We start from the raw sequence: 20,090 nt of genomic DNA on the forward strand, positions 1-20,090 counted from the left end.
CAAGAGTTGTAAGTATGAATCTTGAAGCTTGTGTCTCTTCAGCAACAAGGGGCTACATATTTGTTCTAATGTGTCTACCTTTTTTATTTTTTCCGACATATTTTAAGGTAGAAAATTTCGTCTCATGAAAGTGGTTACGCAATGGTTATAAATTACAATGTGACGCAATGACGCATTTTGGCAGTGACTCCGTAAAGTGTGTATATGACAATCCGCCGGTTATATATATAGACAATCAACTTGTATAATCAACCAAATACACATGAAAAAATTAAATAGATAGTATATTTTAAGGCAAGGTAAAGTAGCCTTAGCTTATACATGCTGCAATTTTATAATGACAATATAAACTGTTATTTTTTCATGTTTTGGGGTAAAGTAATAAAACGTTAGATTATATGTTGTAATAATAATTATTTATGGGTAGACTCATAGAACTGAGTTGAGGTTCAGGCTATAAAGGCTTATTGCCTCCACATAAAGAAAATATATTTGTTCTAGAAGCAATAGCCACTGGGCTATTGGTGCCCTCATGGGCGAAGTATTTCAAGGTAGAGTTTTCCTATCTCTTTTCTCCCCTTTTAGAAGAAAAAAGCGTTCCTTGGTAGTGTCAAAGTTTCCACCATTGTTTCCCCTTATTCCGAGAACCCCAACCACCAGCTTTAGACCGGTATGGGCAGGCAACACCCGTTGTTCAAAAGATTGGAGAGATTCACCTGCCAGTCGTCAGCCATCAGTGATAACTGGCAATTGATTCTCAGAATTGGTACTTACAAGGAACTTTTTTCTCTCACCTTTGATTGCCCGAACATGTATTTATCTTGCGCCACGATCGAGGCAGTTCTTATGTCCAGAGAGGTTGAATCCCCCTGGATATGATTTTGGTAGCCATTACTGGCTCCAGTCTGTCCAACCTCGGCAGCAGATTGTACAACATATCTTTCTTAATGGTAAGACACTGGGCTGGATGACTAGTCACTAGACGGTGACTGAAATTAGCAGGAGTAGGCTCGTTTTTATGCCTTAATCTTAAGGCACAAATCTTAATCTTAAGGCACCACCAAAGGGCTGTCTCCTGACTTACTTCACTTAAGTCTTGTCCATCCTTGAAAGTCGTCTCCGAGCCTCTTTGTTCTTAATGGCCTAGAAGTGTCTTCTGCATGCCTTGCAGTCCTCTGCTAGGCGAAGAAGGCCCGAGAGGCAGTGAGGTACAAAGTAATTCTTCCACCTTTTTTGGGGACGACCATGAGGACGAGAATCATGAGTTGGCCATCGAAGGTGATTTTTGGGAGGACTCATCCAGGACGGACTCATCCGCTTGATATGACCGAGCCACCGATATTGCGGGAACTGGATCTTATAGGAGATCGGTTGTTGGATTTTAAGGGTTTCGAGGAATTTGATATTTCAGATTCTATCAAGATAGGCGGTTCCGACGATTTGACGGATGCATTTAGTTTCTACCGAGACAAGTCTACACTGATCATCCAGCTTTAGCATCCAAGTTTCGAATGAGTAGATTGGGGTTAGTGTGACCAAGGTATCGACCAAGGTAACACCCAGCAACTGAAACCTCAACTCGACGACCTATACGCCAGCAATGGCTCAGGAGGATCTTTATCCTTTCGTTTTTTAACCCGTTGGGACAGATCCTTGCTACGCCATATTGGAATAGGAGCGTTGAAACTCTAACTCGTAAGGGCGAGCCAACCATTTTATATATTTTGAGTGGTTGTCGTCGCTGATGAACAGACTACCAAGATAGGGAAACTTGTCAACCTACTGACTCCCTTTGTTAAGTTTCCTTTTGTTAAGATGAGTTTTGGTAAGATAAGTTTCACTTTGTTAAGATGTTATGAAGTTTGGAGACAGGAGGCACCCTTAAGGGACTCGTATTGACGTCAGGAAGCTGTCAATGAGACCTTCACAAGACGTGACTCCTGAATTCAGAGTATATTTCTTTTATAATGTCGACTAAGTTTCGTGGGATTCCATAACGGAAGATATTCCGCAGGCCAGTTCTTCAGACAAGGTCCAATGCTTGTTTAAAGGCAATGGAGAGCTGGTACATGTCGTAGCTGCATTCTAGATGTTTTTCTTAAATCTGGCACACTGTGAAAACTTGGTAAACGGTTGATCTCCCGGATCGGAAAACCGATTGGCATTCTCGGGTGATCGATGACGACACAGCTCTGATCCATAGGAGTGTAATACGAGTGAAGATTTTGGCAGTCTTGCATGTTAGGTTGATGGGAGGATAGGTGTTGTATATCGCGTTTGAACCTTTTTTGCGTGGCGGAATACTTCTGGCTTGCCAGAGTGAAGTGGGAAAATGTCGTTCTTTCCAGGCAGCAGATACGATCTTGTGGGCAAGCTCTGTAAGTGGCTTACACCAGACTTTCAGTAGTTCTGCTTGAATTCTATCCGGGGATTCATTTCTCTTCAGAGCTCGGACAGCATCCACTCCCTCAGATTAGAGGGACGATGGGTTGAGTCGGAGACTGTAACAAGGAAAAGTTAAAGAACGTCAGGGTTAGGAATAAAAACAGGATTAAGCTCTTCTTCAACATGCCTTATCCGTCTCCAGCAGATGTCTTCTCATTTAAAAAGAGTCTTTCCTGCCTTGTCTGGCAAGCATCATAACGATCGGTGTTCTAATAAATAAAGTCTATTTTGGGGAGACTGTAGTCTCCAGGGTTGGAGTTGTCAACGTTCATAAAGGAACCCCATTCACCAGATTCCCGGTCGTCAAATCCTTCGCTGCCCCGGACGCGGTAGGTATCATCGGCTGCCGACATCCGTCAGTTACCAGGACGCGGTAGCATAGATCCCCATTCCTGGTCGTTTGTGTTAATGTTTATTTTAAGCAGGAAAGAGGATTTCTCGGCTACTTTCAGGATAGTCATAAGTTACTCCTTTCCTTCCCTAGCAGGGGCCAGATAAATCTGCTACTGACAATGTGCCCTTCTGTGGTCATGCATCATCAGCAATATAATCTATTGCAGGGATAAAGTTTTTGACTGGTAGAACATATCCATACGCCAAAGGGTCCCGCCCAGTGCATATAAGAGGGCCTTCCACCTCTTCCACCTGAATGATCCAAGACATGGGTTCTGTAGCTGTACTTAAAGAACCATAAGGACTAGCTCCCCCTAGCTACACACCCCTCTCGCAGGAGGAATCCTGTATATTTGAAATGCGTTACCATATCTGCCATCCGGGGACTAGCTGAGTCCCAATACCCCCTGTTGTATGTATGGTGTATTTTAAAACTAACAACATTTACTGGGTGTCATTATTTGGAGAAAAAAGTTGTTTTTAAGAGTGTGGAATATTTTGAGACTGTTTTCAGGATGCCTGTTGTCATTTTTTTTTCTTTTTGAAGAAAAATTTCTTTGAGAGAAATATTATTCAAGTTTTGAAGGCTTAGCAATTACGGCATCGGGAAAACACTAAATTAAAGGGTTCCTCCCGGAAAAGCTTTGTCGGCGAAGCGGACCAAAGGCTGCTACACGACTTCACGCTGCCCTAGCAAAGCCAATCTAGTCTTTTTAAGTTGTAATCTTTTCGACTAACGGTAATATACTTGTAATTTGGCTCAGCTGTTATAACGGCTTCGGTAATTACAGAGAATTAAACATTTTTTTATTTGTTAGCCCCTTTCGCTTGTTGTAGCAAATTTAAAAAACTGAAAAAACGTAGTTTATTTAAATTTCGCAAGATTTAGCCATAGTGTCGAAAAAGAGAACAATGGTTGGACGCTGGTCCTTTCGTAATTAAGATAAGCCACCTTCTATCTCAATTTATCATTTAGATATTTAATTAAGAAGTTGACATAAATCACTGAGTTTGTTTTCTCCTGGGATCAAGCGTGAAATCGAGTTCATTGTTACATTTTGCCGCTAGTGAATTTTAGTCCCTAAGGATAGTTTTTAAAGAAAAAACGTGGATTATATGGAATAAAGTGAACCCCTGAGGTATTTGATAGCAAATAAATTTGAATTCTTTTTAATATTCACTTAGGTTAGGTAAACCAAAGAAGGTGCCATTTTGTTTAGTAAAAAGAATAGTTTTCAAACTTCAAAATTAGTTACAAAAAGAAAAAAACTGTAAAATTGAGTTTAGCAGCTTTTACTATCTCCAAAATTTGTTATAAAGCAAGAATGAAATTCTCGAGATTGGATCTACTGTGCAACTTAGGGCTCGGAAAGACATTTTTAAGCTGTGCCTCATCTCCCCTTGGGAAACTTTTCCCAACGGAAAATTTCCTGCACAAGCGAGATTGAGCAGCCAAAGGGACGATATGACAAATAAAAAGACTGAAGAAAAGAAGGAATTTTGGAATACTCTACCTATGTTCCAGAATAGAGGAAGAATATGTGGCGTAGAATATCCTATAGTACTTTTTTACATTTTTGTTTCTTTTTTTTTTTTTTTGTTGATGGTTGAGTTATCAAAGGGTAAGATAAATGTTAAAGAAAATAACTCGAAAATATAGAATTAGCGGCAACTCTAGAAGGCCTGCCTTAAGATAGAAGTGCACAGAGATAAAAGGCTGGGACTATGAAGTACGAGTAATTACTTCCCGTGGACTTGGTCTGACACTGACGCCTGTAGTACATCCTTCACCCCTTTACCAGTTCACCCCTTGCGATCGAGAACCCGTCCACTAGGTGTGCATCAGAAGGTTTCCCGTCTAAAGTATCTAACAGATGTCTGTTTTAAAATTCAATTTCCATATCACGGAGTCAAACTCTAAGTCAGAACCGAAAAAAATTAGGATGGACTGAGCCACATATTCTGCCTTCATTTTGGAATAGTCCAAAATCCAAAGTCCCTTATTTTCTTCATTATTTTTATTTGTCTTGCTTTCCCCTTGGCAGCTTCATTTTACATATGATGGGACATTTTCAGTAAGTAATTCCCATCGGGGGAAATTTTAAAGGGGGGAATAGCCAAGGGTGAATTTTCTGAGGAATAGTCTGGGGGAGTTTTCTGCAGGAGAATTTTACAGGGGGGTATTTTACAGGGGGAATTCAAAGGAGGGAAATTCTGCCTGGGGGATTTCCCCTGGGTAAAAATTTTCTGGGGGGGGGGTAGCCGGACACTATTTCTCTTATACTTTTTATATGCTTCTTTTTATCACAATTCATTTTTTCATATATCTTTTGCTCTTTTTTTCACAGACTGAGAATGTTTCTTTCATTGTTTTCTTGCTTTGTTTCTTTTCTTTTATTTCCTTGCTTTTATTGTCATTTCTAGCTAATGCGGTCTTAAAACCAAGTTTTTCAACTTAGATATATCTGTACGCTAACTAGTATAAATTGTAATACGAGTAAAAGTAAAATACAAACTAGTACCAAGTAAAATCCAAGTAAAACTCTAACTAGTGCGTTACAGCAGCCATTTCCAAGGCTTTTAAATTTTGTCTCTTTTTTTTTCTTTTGATTATCCTCCTTTTATTTGCTTTCCTCCTTCATTTCTTTTATTCAATTTTTTGGATTTTTCTTTCGTCTCCTAGGTTAATAATCTTCCTCTCCTTGATTCTTAAAATCTGTTTCGTGATCTGAATTGTCTGTGTTCTAAGTGACATATTTTATTCCTTGGGTTAGACTCATAGTCTCAACTAGTGCCTTGATTCCCCCATTCACAAGATCTAGCTAGGGGTACTAATTAGGGGATAAGGAATAGTTCAAGCTATTGCCCCCCCCTAGATTTTGAAAGTACCTGTTTTTTAGTTTCCATTGAAAAGTGCATTTTTTCAGTATTTTCATTGAAAAATTGATGAAAATTCAATGATGAAAAATTGATGATGATGATGATGATGAAAAAATGGTACTGTTCTATTAGCTGGTACACACGCGAGAAGTCAAGTTTGGTCAATGTTAATGAAATAAAACAAAATAGTATGAAAATATAATAGTTTAGAAACAAATTTTGGCTATATATTTTCACCTTAAGGGGGGTGGGGGTAAAGCATAACAATCTAACCTAGGTACCTTTTTCCCCCTAAACCCCCAAAAAACAATAGTTTAAATATTGTAAACGCAGTGACAAACCACGCTTTGCGATCCGTTTATCTAATGACAGATACCCGTTTGATAGGTTTCCTTTAGCATTTCCATATAGAGTATATCGCGTGGGTACCAGCTAATAGCCCAATACCAAAAAATTGAAACTGATGATGAGTTCATTGATGAAAAAGTTGATAAAACAGCAACATTCCCCCTTCCCCTAGATTTTGAAATATAACTTGCCCCCCCCCCCCGCCGGTGCATTTTCATGAATTGAAGCTACTGTTTGTAAGAGGATGGAACTTTGTTTGTCTGTTTCACCACTTACATTACTCAGTTGTTTTTTCTCTCAGTATTCGCTACTTCGATGAATAAAAGATGGTTATCTGATTCGTCCTTCGTGCTTGTCCATAATCAACTATAAATGCAATAGTATTGCAATAGTGTGCAATTAGTATTATGCGTGCATCAGACAATTTTTTCTGTTAAAAAAAAGCTTACAAAAAGCTATTTTTGTTCTTCCTTCCCTTTTTTTTTAATTTCAGAAACTGAAGTTATGCCTAATTGCTTTCTTCGTAAGGCTGGCTACGGATTTACAGATTCATCGGAATAACTAAATAAACACGTTTCTTAGATTTGATTCGAAATGTAGACAAGATACTGGGTACACTACTGCTAAGAACGTTCGAACCTTATATATTTTCCTTCTGTAATAAAAGAAATGGAAAAATATCAAGGGAGTACAACTTCGAGTTGTTTTTTTTATAAGTGAAGATGAAAAGGTGAAGTTGGGTAACGAAAAGATTGATCAGGTGGGCAGCTTCACTTACCTTGGTAGCATTATTAGTAAAGACGGTGGGAGCAGTGAAGATGTTAAAAGTAGAATAGCCAAGGCTCAGGGTGTTTTTTCACAGTTAAAAAAGTGTGTTAAAACCAAGATAGATTGAGATTTTTTTCACAGTTAAAACCAAGATAGTGATGACAGTGGTCAAATATGGCTCTCAAGCATGGGCGCTCCGAAAAGCGGATGAAGATTTGCTAGATGTTTTCCAGAAAAATTGCCTATGGATTGTTCGGGGTACCCGGCTGACTGAACGTATTTCAAACAGTTGGCTGCACGAAAAATATGGCTCACTTCTGTTTTCTTGGGCTATAATGAGAGAAAGGTTGAGATGGCTATTGCACATTGTGCGGATGAAGGATGACAGATTGCCGAGTATTGTCCTTTTCATCCAACCATCTACGGCTAAACGGAAAGCAAGTCGTCCTCGTCTGGGGTAGGATGACGCCATAAAGAAAGATTTGCAGGAAATGGGAACTTCCTGGGAGGGTGTAAAAAGGGAGGCTCTGAAAGTATTGGGATGGAGGAGGAGCGTGCGTAGCTGTGTTGGCCTCAGGTGGCTTGGTGCTGCGGTGAGTTGTCGTTAGTAGTAGTAGTAGTAGTAGTAGTATTTTATGCCATATAAATGAAAATAGTGATATATCATTGCTTTTCTAATGTCTTAAAGATAAACAGTGTTCTAAAACAGCAATAAAGAAATAATGTCAAATCAACGAAAAATCACATTTCTGAATGGGTTAAACAACACTCACGAGAATTTGGTCTTGGTGATAAATATTTTCTCATTAACTTGATGCAAAAGGATGAACTATGTCATACCCCTTCTTAGAGAGCTGTAAAGTTCTTAATTCAGCTCTTCTTCAATCCAACTAATTTTGTATCAACAAAAATGTATACTAGTTTTAATCTACATTTATCATCGCCTATTACTGCCTAGCCTGGGCCTATTTGTTTGTGAATACTAAGAAATAAGGTTTTATCCAGGGGGATTTGGGGGTTTGATCCCTCCTCTTGAAATGTTTGTCTGACTCGTAAAAACATAACAAAAATGAATATAAAGAAATTTTTTCGTAAAAAAAATCCTGGATACGACCCTACTGCGAGAATTAACTTTTCTGTAGTATTGCAGTCAATATACGTATCTACATATGAAAACTGGTATTATCTTTCAATTAAACAGTTAAAATTGTCTCATAATTGTCGGGTAAAATTATTTTCACTGTATTGTTGAAAAATCGTACCCATTTTTTCAATATTTCAGTTTCGTTTTAGTTGTGAACGAAAAGGCAGTGTGGTTTAAGAGATTATTTAACTAAGGGAGAGGACTTGGACCTCTACCATCCCATCTAAATCCTTGGATTTGTATCATTTTCACTGAAATATCTTATATTTTTCTGTAAAACTTAGCTTTTTTACATTTTCAGAAGCCATGAAAATGTAAAAAAGTTATTTTAAAATTTTATTAAGAAATTCATTAAAAACTTAGTAAGAAATTATGTGTATACAGCTTGCAGTCAAACAGTTCGTGGTAACGAACTGTAAGTAAGGAGCAACCCGGCTCAATAGTAACCGAAAATCTAAAAAGCGAAATTTTGATACCAATAGATACATCAAAAGAATCAGATTTTAATGCTGATTTCAAATATATTAGTTGCATCAAGTTTAGTCCTACTCATCAAAAGTTACATGCCTGAGAAAATTTGGCTGATTTTCGAAAAAAGGGGAAAAACCCCCTAAAGGTTATAGAACCTTAATGAAAATCACACCATCAGATTCAGCGTATCAGAGAACCCTACTGTAGAGGTTTCAAGCTCCTATCTGCAAAAATGTTGAATTTTGTACTTTTTGCCAGAAGAAAGATCACGGATACGTGTTTTTTTGTATTTTTTTTTCCAGGGGTGATCGTATCGACCCAGTAGTCCTAGAATATCGTGAGAGGGCTCATTCGAACGGAAATTAAAAGTTCTAGTGCTCTTTTTAAGTGACCGAAAAAATGGAGGGCACTTAGGCCCTCTCCGACGCTCATTTTTTCCCAAAGTCACCCGATCAAAATTTTGAGATAGCCATTGTGTTCAGCATGGTCGAAAATATGATAACTATGTCTTTTAGGATGACTTAATCCTTGCTATGAAGGGGGCGCCGGATTTTCCATAATTATTTAAAAAAAAGATCAGAAATTAAATAAAAAAAAACAAGTTTTTCAACTGAAACTAAGTAGCAACATCTAAGCTTGAAACGAACGGAAATTATTACGTATCCGATTGGGTTCGACCCCTAGTCAATACCTCGCTCTTTAAACCAAAGATTTCTTAGTACTTTCATAAGAGCTATTTCTTCTAATTATCGACCTTTGTGATTAAGGGGTCATTTTTAAAGAACTGGAACAAAATTTGAATTTTAGCGTCAAGAGCGAGGTATTTACTAGGGGGTGAATCCCCTAATATACGTATTAAAAACATATGAATATAGAAAGTCGTTACGTAAGTTATGTGTATTTATTACTAATAAAAACGTTCGTAAATAAAATTAAACAACGTTCGAGAAAGCCATTTAACCAAATAAAAGTAAAATTAATATGGAAATTAGGCATTGATTATTCTTGTGCGGGGAGCCAAAATCAAAACCTGCATTTATTCAAAAACGTTCAAAAATTAAATAAAAAACGCAAGTTTTTTTTAACTGAAAGTAAGGAGCGACGTTAAAGCTTAAAACGAGCAAAAATTATTCAGTACATGAAAAGAGCTATTCCCTCCGCAATGCCTCGCTCTTTACTCTAAAGTTTGACTTTCATACAACTCTATTTTTTAAACAATAAAAAACTTTAGCGTAAAGAGCGCGGTGTTGAGGAGGGGACAGCCCCTTTACTTTAGCGTAAAGAGCGAGGCGTTGATGAGGGGACAGCCCCTTTCATATACGGAATAATTTCTGTTCGTTTTAAGTTTTAACGTCTCTCCTTACTTTCTGTTAAAAAACTTGTTTTTTTTATTTAATCTACCGATATAGAAAAACCGTTTCAATGTTTTATTTCTAATCATTTAAATTACTTTAGATGTATGGTCGCTATATACGTACTCTAGCTGAAGAAGCCAAAGAAGAAGCGAAAAGAGCAAAACAAATTGATAAATTACGAAGAAAAGAAGAAAGGCAAAGAGCAAAAGAATTAAGAGCCTATAGAGGAAGATGTTTATCTCGGCTAGATAGCCTATTTGGATGGTTTTGGCGACTTATAATTACAAAACTTGGTGAAGATGGAATATTTCTTGCTGTATTGGGTATTTTAGTGGCTGTAATTAGTTTTGCGCAGGATTATGTGGTTGTTCAACTAAATTTAGGTAAATTATGCATTTTTGTATTATAATTTCTTCAAAATTAGAGTATTTATGGTGTAGCAATTCGTAAGACGGGGAAGAAGTTATTTCTATGGTCGTTTTTCATTTATTGCTATTTCAATCCAACTGAACTGGTTAAAGCAAAGCGCCCACAGAAACCGATAAAATATGCCTCTAGCGTATTTTTACTTTCTTTAATAATAAATTACATGTCCCAAACGATGTACTAGCAATTTGTAGTGTTTTTTTCTTAACTTACGGTAGAAGAAACGCTGACACGCAAGCGAAACTGCTTCTTTTTTTCGACCCCGAATCGGCGAAAAAGCTTCGTCGGTCGCTTAGTTGTATCGCTGTTTCTGAAAACCAATCACTTGTGTCTCGCGTTACGGAGTATTTTAAATTGTTAAACATATTGATTGGTAAACATAATGGTTGTTGAGAAACGATGATTGACAAACATAAAAACATCTTGCCAGTTACAAAAAAAATTGAATTCTTACTGACGTTGCGTAAATCAGTGTACTAGGCCTACCCAGACACTGACCGCTACTTAAAACATTTTACGAGTGACAGGTGGGAGCAGATTCTACTATATTAAGACTAATTTGCCTTTTATGAAGTACGAAAATGAGTCCCTGAGCTTTGGAGAAATTCTAAATTAGTAACTTGAAACTTCTAAACACTACATCGTCTATTTGGAAGGGGCCACTAGCTACTATTTCAATTGTAAAATGGGAACGAGTTTGACTTTATGAATAGACAGGGGCAGCCATTCAGGAAAATGAAGGGGTGGGGTCAAGATGTATTTTTCAAAATCTATTAAATGGCAATTTTGTTGTTTTTTTTAACTTTTTTTTATTGAAAATTCAAAAAAATGGTGTTTTTCAATGAAAATAACAAATAAGGTTTTTTTCAATATATGGAGGGGGATCGCACCCCTACCCCCTCCTCCAAACGGTGCCCCTACATAAAGTGTCTAGAATTAAGATTTTCTTTTAGTTTCTTAAATAAAAATTTAAGAGTTAAGACGAATAAAAAGATACTAAGTACAATGGATATAATTTAAAAGAAACCGTAAAAAAATTGAAATACAAAGCAAACTATGTTCAATTTCATTAATACATGGAATGCACGTTTTTTGTATCTTTGTTTGTATCCTTTCAATACTTTTGCGTCGAGTGGGTCTTTTCCTCAAATTAAGTAAAAATGAGTAAATAAATATGTAGGTATACTGTTGCTCGTTTTGAATCCCATGGAAAATGCAACTATTAGTTTCCCCTAAAAATGTTAATATCATGGTCTATCTAATGTTGTCGAGATATAAAATAATATATCAGTATCGCGGAATAAATCTCTAGATTCCTTTTGTGAGTTAGCATATTTTTTTTCCTTTATTTTGTGGATGCAGTATTTGCCGAAGGAAAAATTAATAAAAGTTCAGAACTTTATACTTTCTACCAACTTTTTGGATGAGACGAGGCTCTGTTTGGTTTAAAATGAGGATTTTTGTGTGTACCTCCTCACAAATTTTGTACTAGTAAATTTCTGAACTTTTGCGTATTTCCTAATAAATTCATAGAAAAAATTAAATAAAATTTCTAGCTTGAACTGCACCTTCTAATGCATTTCGCTAAATACTGTGCATCTTGGAAACCTAAGTTTAGCAAGCTTAAGTTTTTTTTTTACAACGTCTGACAGTAGGTACTAGATCAGGTACAGAATTAGTCTCTGGAGGTTGGTCTCGTGCATCTCTGGGGCTAGCAGTCCTCTTTAGGAATCTTGTTATTCTTATAGATTTATAGAAAAAAATTTACAAAATCCGTTTAATTTTGGTATATTTGACCTCGTGGTTTGGCGAATTAGGAATTGTCTAGAAATTTATAATTAATATGTACATTTACGAAAAAAAAAGTCAAAACTTGAGGTTTTTTGAATCTCATAATATTCCAAAGCTAAAATTAATGCAGTAGAAACATTTGACTGTGCAGCATAGACAAATTTCTAATTGCTAATTTTAAGTTTTAGGGTATGGTTTCCACCTCGTAAACCTGGTAAAAGAATAATGAACGATTTAAAATAATTAATATTTAGCTCAATTCTAGATAAAAATACCCCCCTCCCCATTTGGCCGATTTTTCGGTGCAGCCAAGTCCATAATATTCTAATAGATCTTAGAAATTTCGACAAAACAACATGTAGGAGGCTTAACACATGTCTCTCTCACTTGACATACTAGCTTAGCATAAGATAACATCAGACAATAAACTAAATCCTTGATAAATAATGTATTTATATGAATGTAGCCTCTTGTTTGATCGGTATTTATATCATTATCACTGATCTGCCTACAATTACCTTGCATTCTTATAGTGTAACTGGACAAATATCGTTATCAGGTTGATGAACTTCAGATTTTTAAAAATATGTTTAATGTTTACTTTGAGACACTCTTCAGCAAGATTTTCCTAGTTTCATATAGAAAGTAAACGATATGAAGTTTCATCTTAAATATTGCATAATGATTGTCTTATTGATAAAGTGTTTAGATAACGCTTTTGAAAAAAATGTTTTATCTCAAAACTCTTCTTCTGGCTCTCACAGGCATGTGTAGGCTACATTAATTTGTCCCAGGATCGTATCCAGAATTTTTTTCGGGGGGGGGGGGGTACAAAAGGAGTTTTTTTAGGGGGGAGTAAAAAAACTTAAAAAATGCCTCAAAAATTTGTTTATATTCATTTTTGCTACATTTTTACGAGTCGGACAAACATTTCTGGAGGGGGGGGGGTCAAAACCCCTAGCCGCCCACGGATACGGCCTTACTTTGTTCTATTGGATTTTCTGAAATTAAGGAGGAGGGGGGATAAATTTGGAAAGAGCACAAATTACTGACAGATCATGTGTAAAACAAAATAAATTATGGGACAAGCTATGTAAATTCTTGACATTTTATGAAGGAAGACACGAGTCCTGAGACCCTCTCTATACACTTGCTTCATTCTTTATAGTTCCTTCATTATATTCTTAGGCAGATTTTTATGTCACTTGTGATCTTTGTTTAAAAATATTTTTACCGTTTGAATTTGTAAATTTTTTGTTATAGTAAACATAATCCAAATTTTGATTGGGATCTCTTAAAATATCTAATTAAACGAGCAATAATTCTAGTCTACTATCTTTAAGAGAGCAATAATTTTGTATGTATTTTTCTCGAAAACGACACTACTTTTTTCTGAACACTGGTAGGTTAACATTTTCTGGTCTGAAGAAACGAACTAGATAGATAAATTGTCATCTTTATAATGAGTTTTGAATTAATGTGTTAAATTTGTGAAGGAAAGAAAAATATGAGAAAAACAAGGACGCTGCCAAATCAAGACTTTAAAAAACGAGAATGAAGGAAAGGGGAATATATTTTCCATTGTCGAGTTTTTCATTAGAATATATTTTCCTTGGTCAAATTTTTAATATGAATGACGTCACGAATACTTGGAATGGTTACAAAGTCGTATCCAAGGGGGTTCAAGGTTTGAGTCCCCCCCCTCCCTGAGATTTGTGTCCGACTCTTCAAACGTAACAATAAAGCATACGAACAATTTTTATATTTTTTTTTAATTTTTTTTAACCCCCCCCCCCCCCCCAGGAATGATCCCCCTGAACAGAAATCCCGGATACGCCTTTGAATGGTTAGGCTATTATAAATTTTTCTGAAGATGAGTATCTGTGCTAAGTATTTTAAAACGCGTATTACACTTTAATCTGACTGTCATATAGTATAGGAAAACTTGTGGGTTAGTATAGGAACATACAAAAAGGTTTCGCATAATTCTTGGGATGATGTTTTTACTGTTTCAGACTTTCTTTCAAATTAATACAGTTACTTGGTTAATGAATTGTATTAGAAACAACAATGTAATTTTTCGTTAAAATGTTAGGTAAATTTGTTATCAAAAAAAAAAAAAAAAAAAATCATGATATAAGGAAACTATGAGCGACATTCATTTGGAATTCAGCCAAAAAAAGCACCAGGAGAGTTATACAAAGTTTTCAGAAACTAAGCCATGCGCTTATCAAAAAAATATTTGAAAAATCTATCATCGCTTATCAAAAATAAATTGCATCAACAATTTACCGAAACATGCTTTCAAAAGAAATTATAGAAAAAGCTGTGTTCGTAGAATAATACTCATTGCATACTCGTCACCTAACTAAAAATTTGAATTAGAAATACAAAATAAACAATATACTGGATTTAAATAAAATTCAAGATGCAGAGATTTCCAAGACCATAAACCTCCAAGAAATTATAAAAATAAAAACTCGTAATAAAGAAAATGCAGTTTGTAAAAAAAAAAATAAGTGCATGATATAAGATAACTGTATTAAAAGCATGTTGTCTGACTAAGATAATAGCATCAGAAATACTTTTGGAAGGCACTAAAAATTTACGAAAGCATACTTAAAAAAAATGATTATAGAACGAGTTATGTCGGTAGAAAAATTATCGTTGCATATTTATTACCTACCTAAAATTTGCACTAGAAACACAAATAAACATTAGATCTGATAAAAATATATATTTATATAAAAAATATATATAACTTCCAGAAATTAGTCGCCAAGGTTTCCATGACAATAAAACTTATAGAAGTTATAAAAATAAATACTCGGAAGGAATATAACACTTGGAAGTTCAAAGCAGCTTCAAACCTTGCGGGTTGGACAAATTTTAAAAATTGGGGTCAACCTGATTCCTGATCCCTAAATTGAGGTCTCACAGAAACACGAACTGAGTTTAGATTGTTCACTCATTGGATATATTGGCTTATCTATAGCTTTTAATAAAAGAAATATCATTTTTTTTTAAATACCCGGAAACCTTCGTAACACACAGAACAGCTAAGAAATAAAAATTTGACTTTGACACTTCCAGAATTGTGGAAACGCCAGATACCGGCATCTTAGAATGCCAGAAAAAATCTCCCGTTGGATTTTTTTTTATTATTTCAAATGTTTTTAGGGAGTAGAGCAATTGTAGGAAACAGATTAATGTCCTATATTTTAAATTTGTATTTTTGGAACCAGGAGGTGAAGTATACAAATTTTTATTCTGTTTGGTTTTCAATGTTTCTCTAAGCAGAACTTCTTTTTTCCTTTCACCATCTCCTTTCAAAAAAAGAAAATGAACAAGTCACTAGATTAATCATCAAAAAAATAATATTGAATCTGAAACACGAAACTGAGCTTTTTACCAATTCAGCGTACCCATGTTGAAAGGACAAATACTGCAAAATCAATTATTATTAGTTTAGTCGTTTTTCTTCTTGAAGCTGATGGTTTGTGTTTTTAAATTTTTTGCTTTTCTCTCTCTCTTACTCTTTGTACTTCTCAAACTCTTTTTGGGGCGATGAGCTTCAAGCCTCCTTTTCTACCGAGTAGGTGCCTCGTTGTGTATATTCCTCTATTGGCGCACCCCAAAAATAAAATGAGTAATCAAATTAGGCGTTGCTCAGTTTGACTGATAATCCAAAATGTGCTCGTCGATTTCCGAAAGCTTTAATTTTTTAATTGGCTGTTTCAAGTTGTCATCAATTTCCTTATTTCTTTAATTGAGAAAAAATTTCAGACATTACTCTGAATTTGCCAAACAAGTTTGTCAATAGATTTTAAATGCTCTCTCTTTAAGAAGAGTGTTTGTAAGTTGCGTTTCCAAGGTTGTTTCTCTGTGCTCTAGAAATATGCTATACTGTTATCTGTTTTTGTACTTTTTATTAGAGATAAACTGCATTGTTATTTTGAGCATAAAAAGGTATGCAAAGAGAGCCGAAACATTCAAATTGAGCAAACATTTTTGACAGAGATTGTCAAACTGACACCAATGCGCCACTTTGGAGTCGTGTGCATGTATAAGATTTTAACCCTACAAGGAAATATACGCAATACTACACCTACAAGGTCTGAGGCATGGATATGTGTGCAGTTTTAACGGTACATGACTTACCACGGACAGGTATCTAGTACTACAGAAGGGACAAGACTAACAATACAGGTTTCTGAGGCAACACCCATTTTCTGGACCAATCAGAGAGAACGGATACAGAGGGTACTTAATAAACAGTGCAGTTTCAACGGTACATGACTTATCACGGCCATGCATCAATTACCGCGCCGAGGACAAGACTTACCAGACAGGTTTTTCTATGGGTTAATACCCAAAACTAAAGACCATGGTATAACGTATTCAAAGGTTTGATGGACTTTCTGTAAAAATACTAGTTTCAGCTGAAGACTAAAATACTCGTGTTTTTTTGTATAAATAATGTTTTTACTAAAGATACAGCCAAGCCGAACATGTTTCTGAGTAAAAACATGTCAAACACTCTGATAACCTCTAGCCTATATGCATCTTGCATCTCGTTCAGAATTGATTGCATTATTAGCGGTATTCAATAATGCTAAAAGGTTATATCATTTGCGTAAAGTAACTTAATTTGCGAAAAAAGGTATTCCATTGACATAACTCTGCTCTGAATGATCTTAATTGGTGATTGAATAATAAGTGTGAAACAGAGCTCGAGATTTATTGTAATTGGATTGTATGAAATCGCTAAAAGGGTTAAACTGCTTATCAGTTAAGGTAAGTCCGAGGGGGGGGTGGTAACTCTTACGCAACTTAACATTAATTTGGAACAACATCAATGGTATCAATCTATGGAAACAATTACTGCTGACAAGGTGATCATGGGACATAACTTAGCTTTACTTCTTAGCTGTGTTCTGTATAATACACAAGTTCCATTTGAACAGTGTTGCCAATATAAAATGTGGTTTAGCATTGGGGTGTGCTAAAAAATTTAAACTAATACAGTCATAGGTGCCAAGATGACCTTATGGCTTGACCTAGCTTTACTCCTAGACTGTGTTCTGTATAATACACAAGTATCAATCAGGCAGTGTTGTCAATATAAAATATGCCTTAGTATTGGAGTATGCTAAAAAGTTGAGACTAATAGAGGTGTAAATGCTAACAAAAGAATTATAATAAAGAAATTCATAACAATCCTTAGAAATCAACTAGTGTGGTGAATATGAGTTTGAACCATCAAGAACCGAAACCATCAATGACCCTAACCACCAAGGACCTCATCCTCCAAGGGCCCATTATCCCCAGCCTCCAAGGGGCCCCCTCCTTCCAAATTTTTGGGCCCCTCCCCTCATTTCTTATACTTTTTTGTTTTTTTAAACTTTTTTTTATTATTTTTTTTAACATGGTATTTTTTCATCTTTTTTACATGTCTTAAAATGACATAAAACATATTAAAACATAAAAAATTCACATTTAATATTTTCCAAATTCAAAATGAGAATGATATAGAAATGTTAGTCGTGACTTTTACTATTAGAAAAATAATGATTGTAGCAGCACTTTTTTTATGGACTGAATTTCTTGGACTTACAAATTATTCAACTTTTTTTTACGTATCTTAAAATGACATGAAATTTGCTTCCGGCTGTACCAATTGTACTCTATGCTTGCTCATAGACACGACGCGGCTTTCCCACTGGTACTCTATGGTAGGTTATCGACACTACCTACTTTATTGCGTGTATTAAATCAGTAATTTTTACGCAGCGGAAGGATAAACGCATAAGTCATATCTTTAAACAAGTGAAGATGAAGCATTTTAAGAAAATGTTTACACACGATAGCGTTATTGTAGCATTGAAGACTGACAAGGAGAAGTACTTGACCTATGAAACAAGTACAAATGGTAGCAATATCGTAAACGTATGACTTCAGTGTCATGACAGTAAGGAATTAAATTTCTTAGGAGTACCGAAATAATTCAACTCTTATGTTGGTGGATATGCGAGATTGAGATCTCCAGAGATGATTACACTCATAGAGTATGTCAACATAAAAATAATCTTTGTTGATAGAGGACAACTCCTTGCTACTGTTGCTGGTAACACATTAACTACTGATACATCCCATCGTCATCTTTCGGGTATTAGCATTCAACGGAAGGTCAAAAGAAGACAGGCGTATTCTTCTACTAATATCATAAGCCATATCTTGTCTACGTGCCGGAACTGTTACCTGTGTAAAATTAATGTGGTAATAGACAGTGAAATTGCCGGAAAATAAAAAGGGCATTGGTAGAAAATAACAAAAAGGAATATAAATATGAATCGATGAAAAACAAAGTGCCAGCAAACGTTACTGCCATCATTGATCAAACAGTCAATGAACCAAATAATACCAAAGACAAAACGCATATTGAACCTTTCGATGACACTCTAGTAAAAATTGTGTATGACTCAAAATGGAATAATGATTATTTTACTGATTACGAACTAAGAGAAGACAATAGCTACAGTATCAAGAGAGAACATGGTGAACTATTTTATGGAACAGATTCAAAATGTCCAAAGTTATTCATTGAATTTAATAATGTATAATAATATATGTTTTGAATTAATATTCTACATGTCATTATTTCACTAAAAATATTTATTTGCTCTGATACTTAGATTTTCTCAATTTTATCAAACATATCTGACAAAGAACAATGACAAAGGATTTCTTCTCTCTGATAATTAGATTTTATGAATATTATCTGATGTATCTGACAAAGTAAGTTGATAAGAAATTTATTCACTATGATACTTAAATTTGGTCGGTGTTATCAAACATATCCTTCTAAAGACATTGGTAAAGAATTTATTCACTCTGATGCTGAGATTTCCTCAATTTTATCAGTCATATCTTACAAAGGACGATGATAAAGAGTTTATTCACCCTGATACTATCAAACGTATCTGTCAAATGATATTGATAAAGAATTTTTTCATTCTGATGCTTAGATTTTCTCAATTTTATCAAGAATATCTGACAAAAGACGATGATAAAGAATTTATTCACTCTGATACTTAGATTTCATGAATTTTGTCAGATGTAAGAGACACAAGTATTTGATAAAGAATTCATTCACTCTGATACTAAGATTTTGATAATTATACCCGACGTATCCGACAAAAGATGTTGATTAAGAATTTATTCAATCTGATACTTAGATTTTGTCAATTTTATCTGATGTATCCGACAAAGATGCTGATATAAAAAATTTATTCACTCTGATATTTAGATTTTGTCAATGTTATCCCATGTATCTGACAATAGATATTGATTAAGAATTTATTCAATCTGACGCTTAGAGTTGGTCAATTTTATCTGATGTATCTGACAAAGATGTTGATAGAAAACATTTATTCACTCTGATGCTTAGATTTTCTCAATTTTATCAAGCATATCTGACAAAAGACGATGATAAATAATTTTTTCACTCTGATACTTAGATTTTGTGAATATTATCTGATGTAACAGTCAAAAGAAGTTGATAAAGAATTCAATCCCTCTGATACTTAGATTTTGATAATATTACCCGATATTATCGGGTAATAAATTTATTAAATCTGATACTTATATTTTATCAATTATATTCCATGTATCCGACAAAGATGCTTATAGAAAAAATTTGTTCCCTCTGATACTTAGATTTTGTCAATGTTATCCCATGTACCTGACAATAGATGTTGATACAGAATTCAATCACTCTGACACTTTGGTTTTGATAATGTTAACTGACATTTCCGGCAAAGGATGTTGATAAAGAATCTATTCGCTCTGATACTTCGATTTTATCAATTTTATCCCGACCTATCCGACAAAAGATGCTGATGAAGAATTTATTCACTCTAATAAGTAGATTTTGTCAATGTTATCCGACTAATCCGACTAATGATATCGATAAAGAAAGTTAATAAAGAATTTGTTTACTCTGATGCTTAAATTCTATCAGTGTTATCAAAAGCATCTGTGAAAAGACATTGGCACATAATTTAATA

General features: G+C 35.0%; 1 protein-coding gene across 1 annotated transcript in view; it reads left to right on the plus strand.

Annotated features, from left to right (window-relative positions):
• The first annotated feature begins 3,851 nt into the window (after positions 1-3,851).
• Positions 3,852-20,090, plus strand: part of LOC148951494 (chloride channel protein 2-like) — a 163,559-nt gene continuing 147,320 nt past the window's right edge. The window contains exons 1-2 of the mRNA XM_089090912.1: positions 3,852-3,977; positions 9,905-10,187. Coding sequence (XP_088947038.1) covers positions 9,905-10,187 — 283 coding nt within the window. The 5' untranslated portion in view covers positions 3,852-3,977. The remainder of the gene's footprint in view (positions 3,978-9,904; positions 10,188-20,090) is intronic.

This window comes from Artemia sp. Qi Xiang Cuo, chromosome 6 (genome assembly GCF_049724085.1).
Source record: "Artemia sp. Qi Xiang Cuo chromosome 6, ASM4972408v1, whole genome shotgun sequence".
Lineage (NCBI taxonomy): Eukaryota > Metazoa > Arthropoda > Branchiopoda > Anostraca > Artemiidae > Artemia > Artemia sp. Qi Xiang Cuo.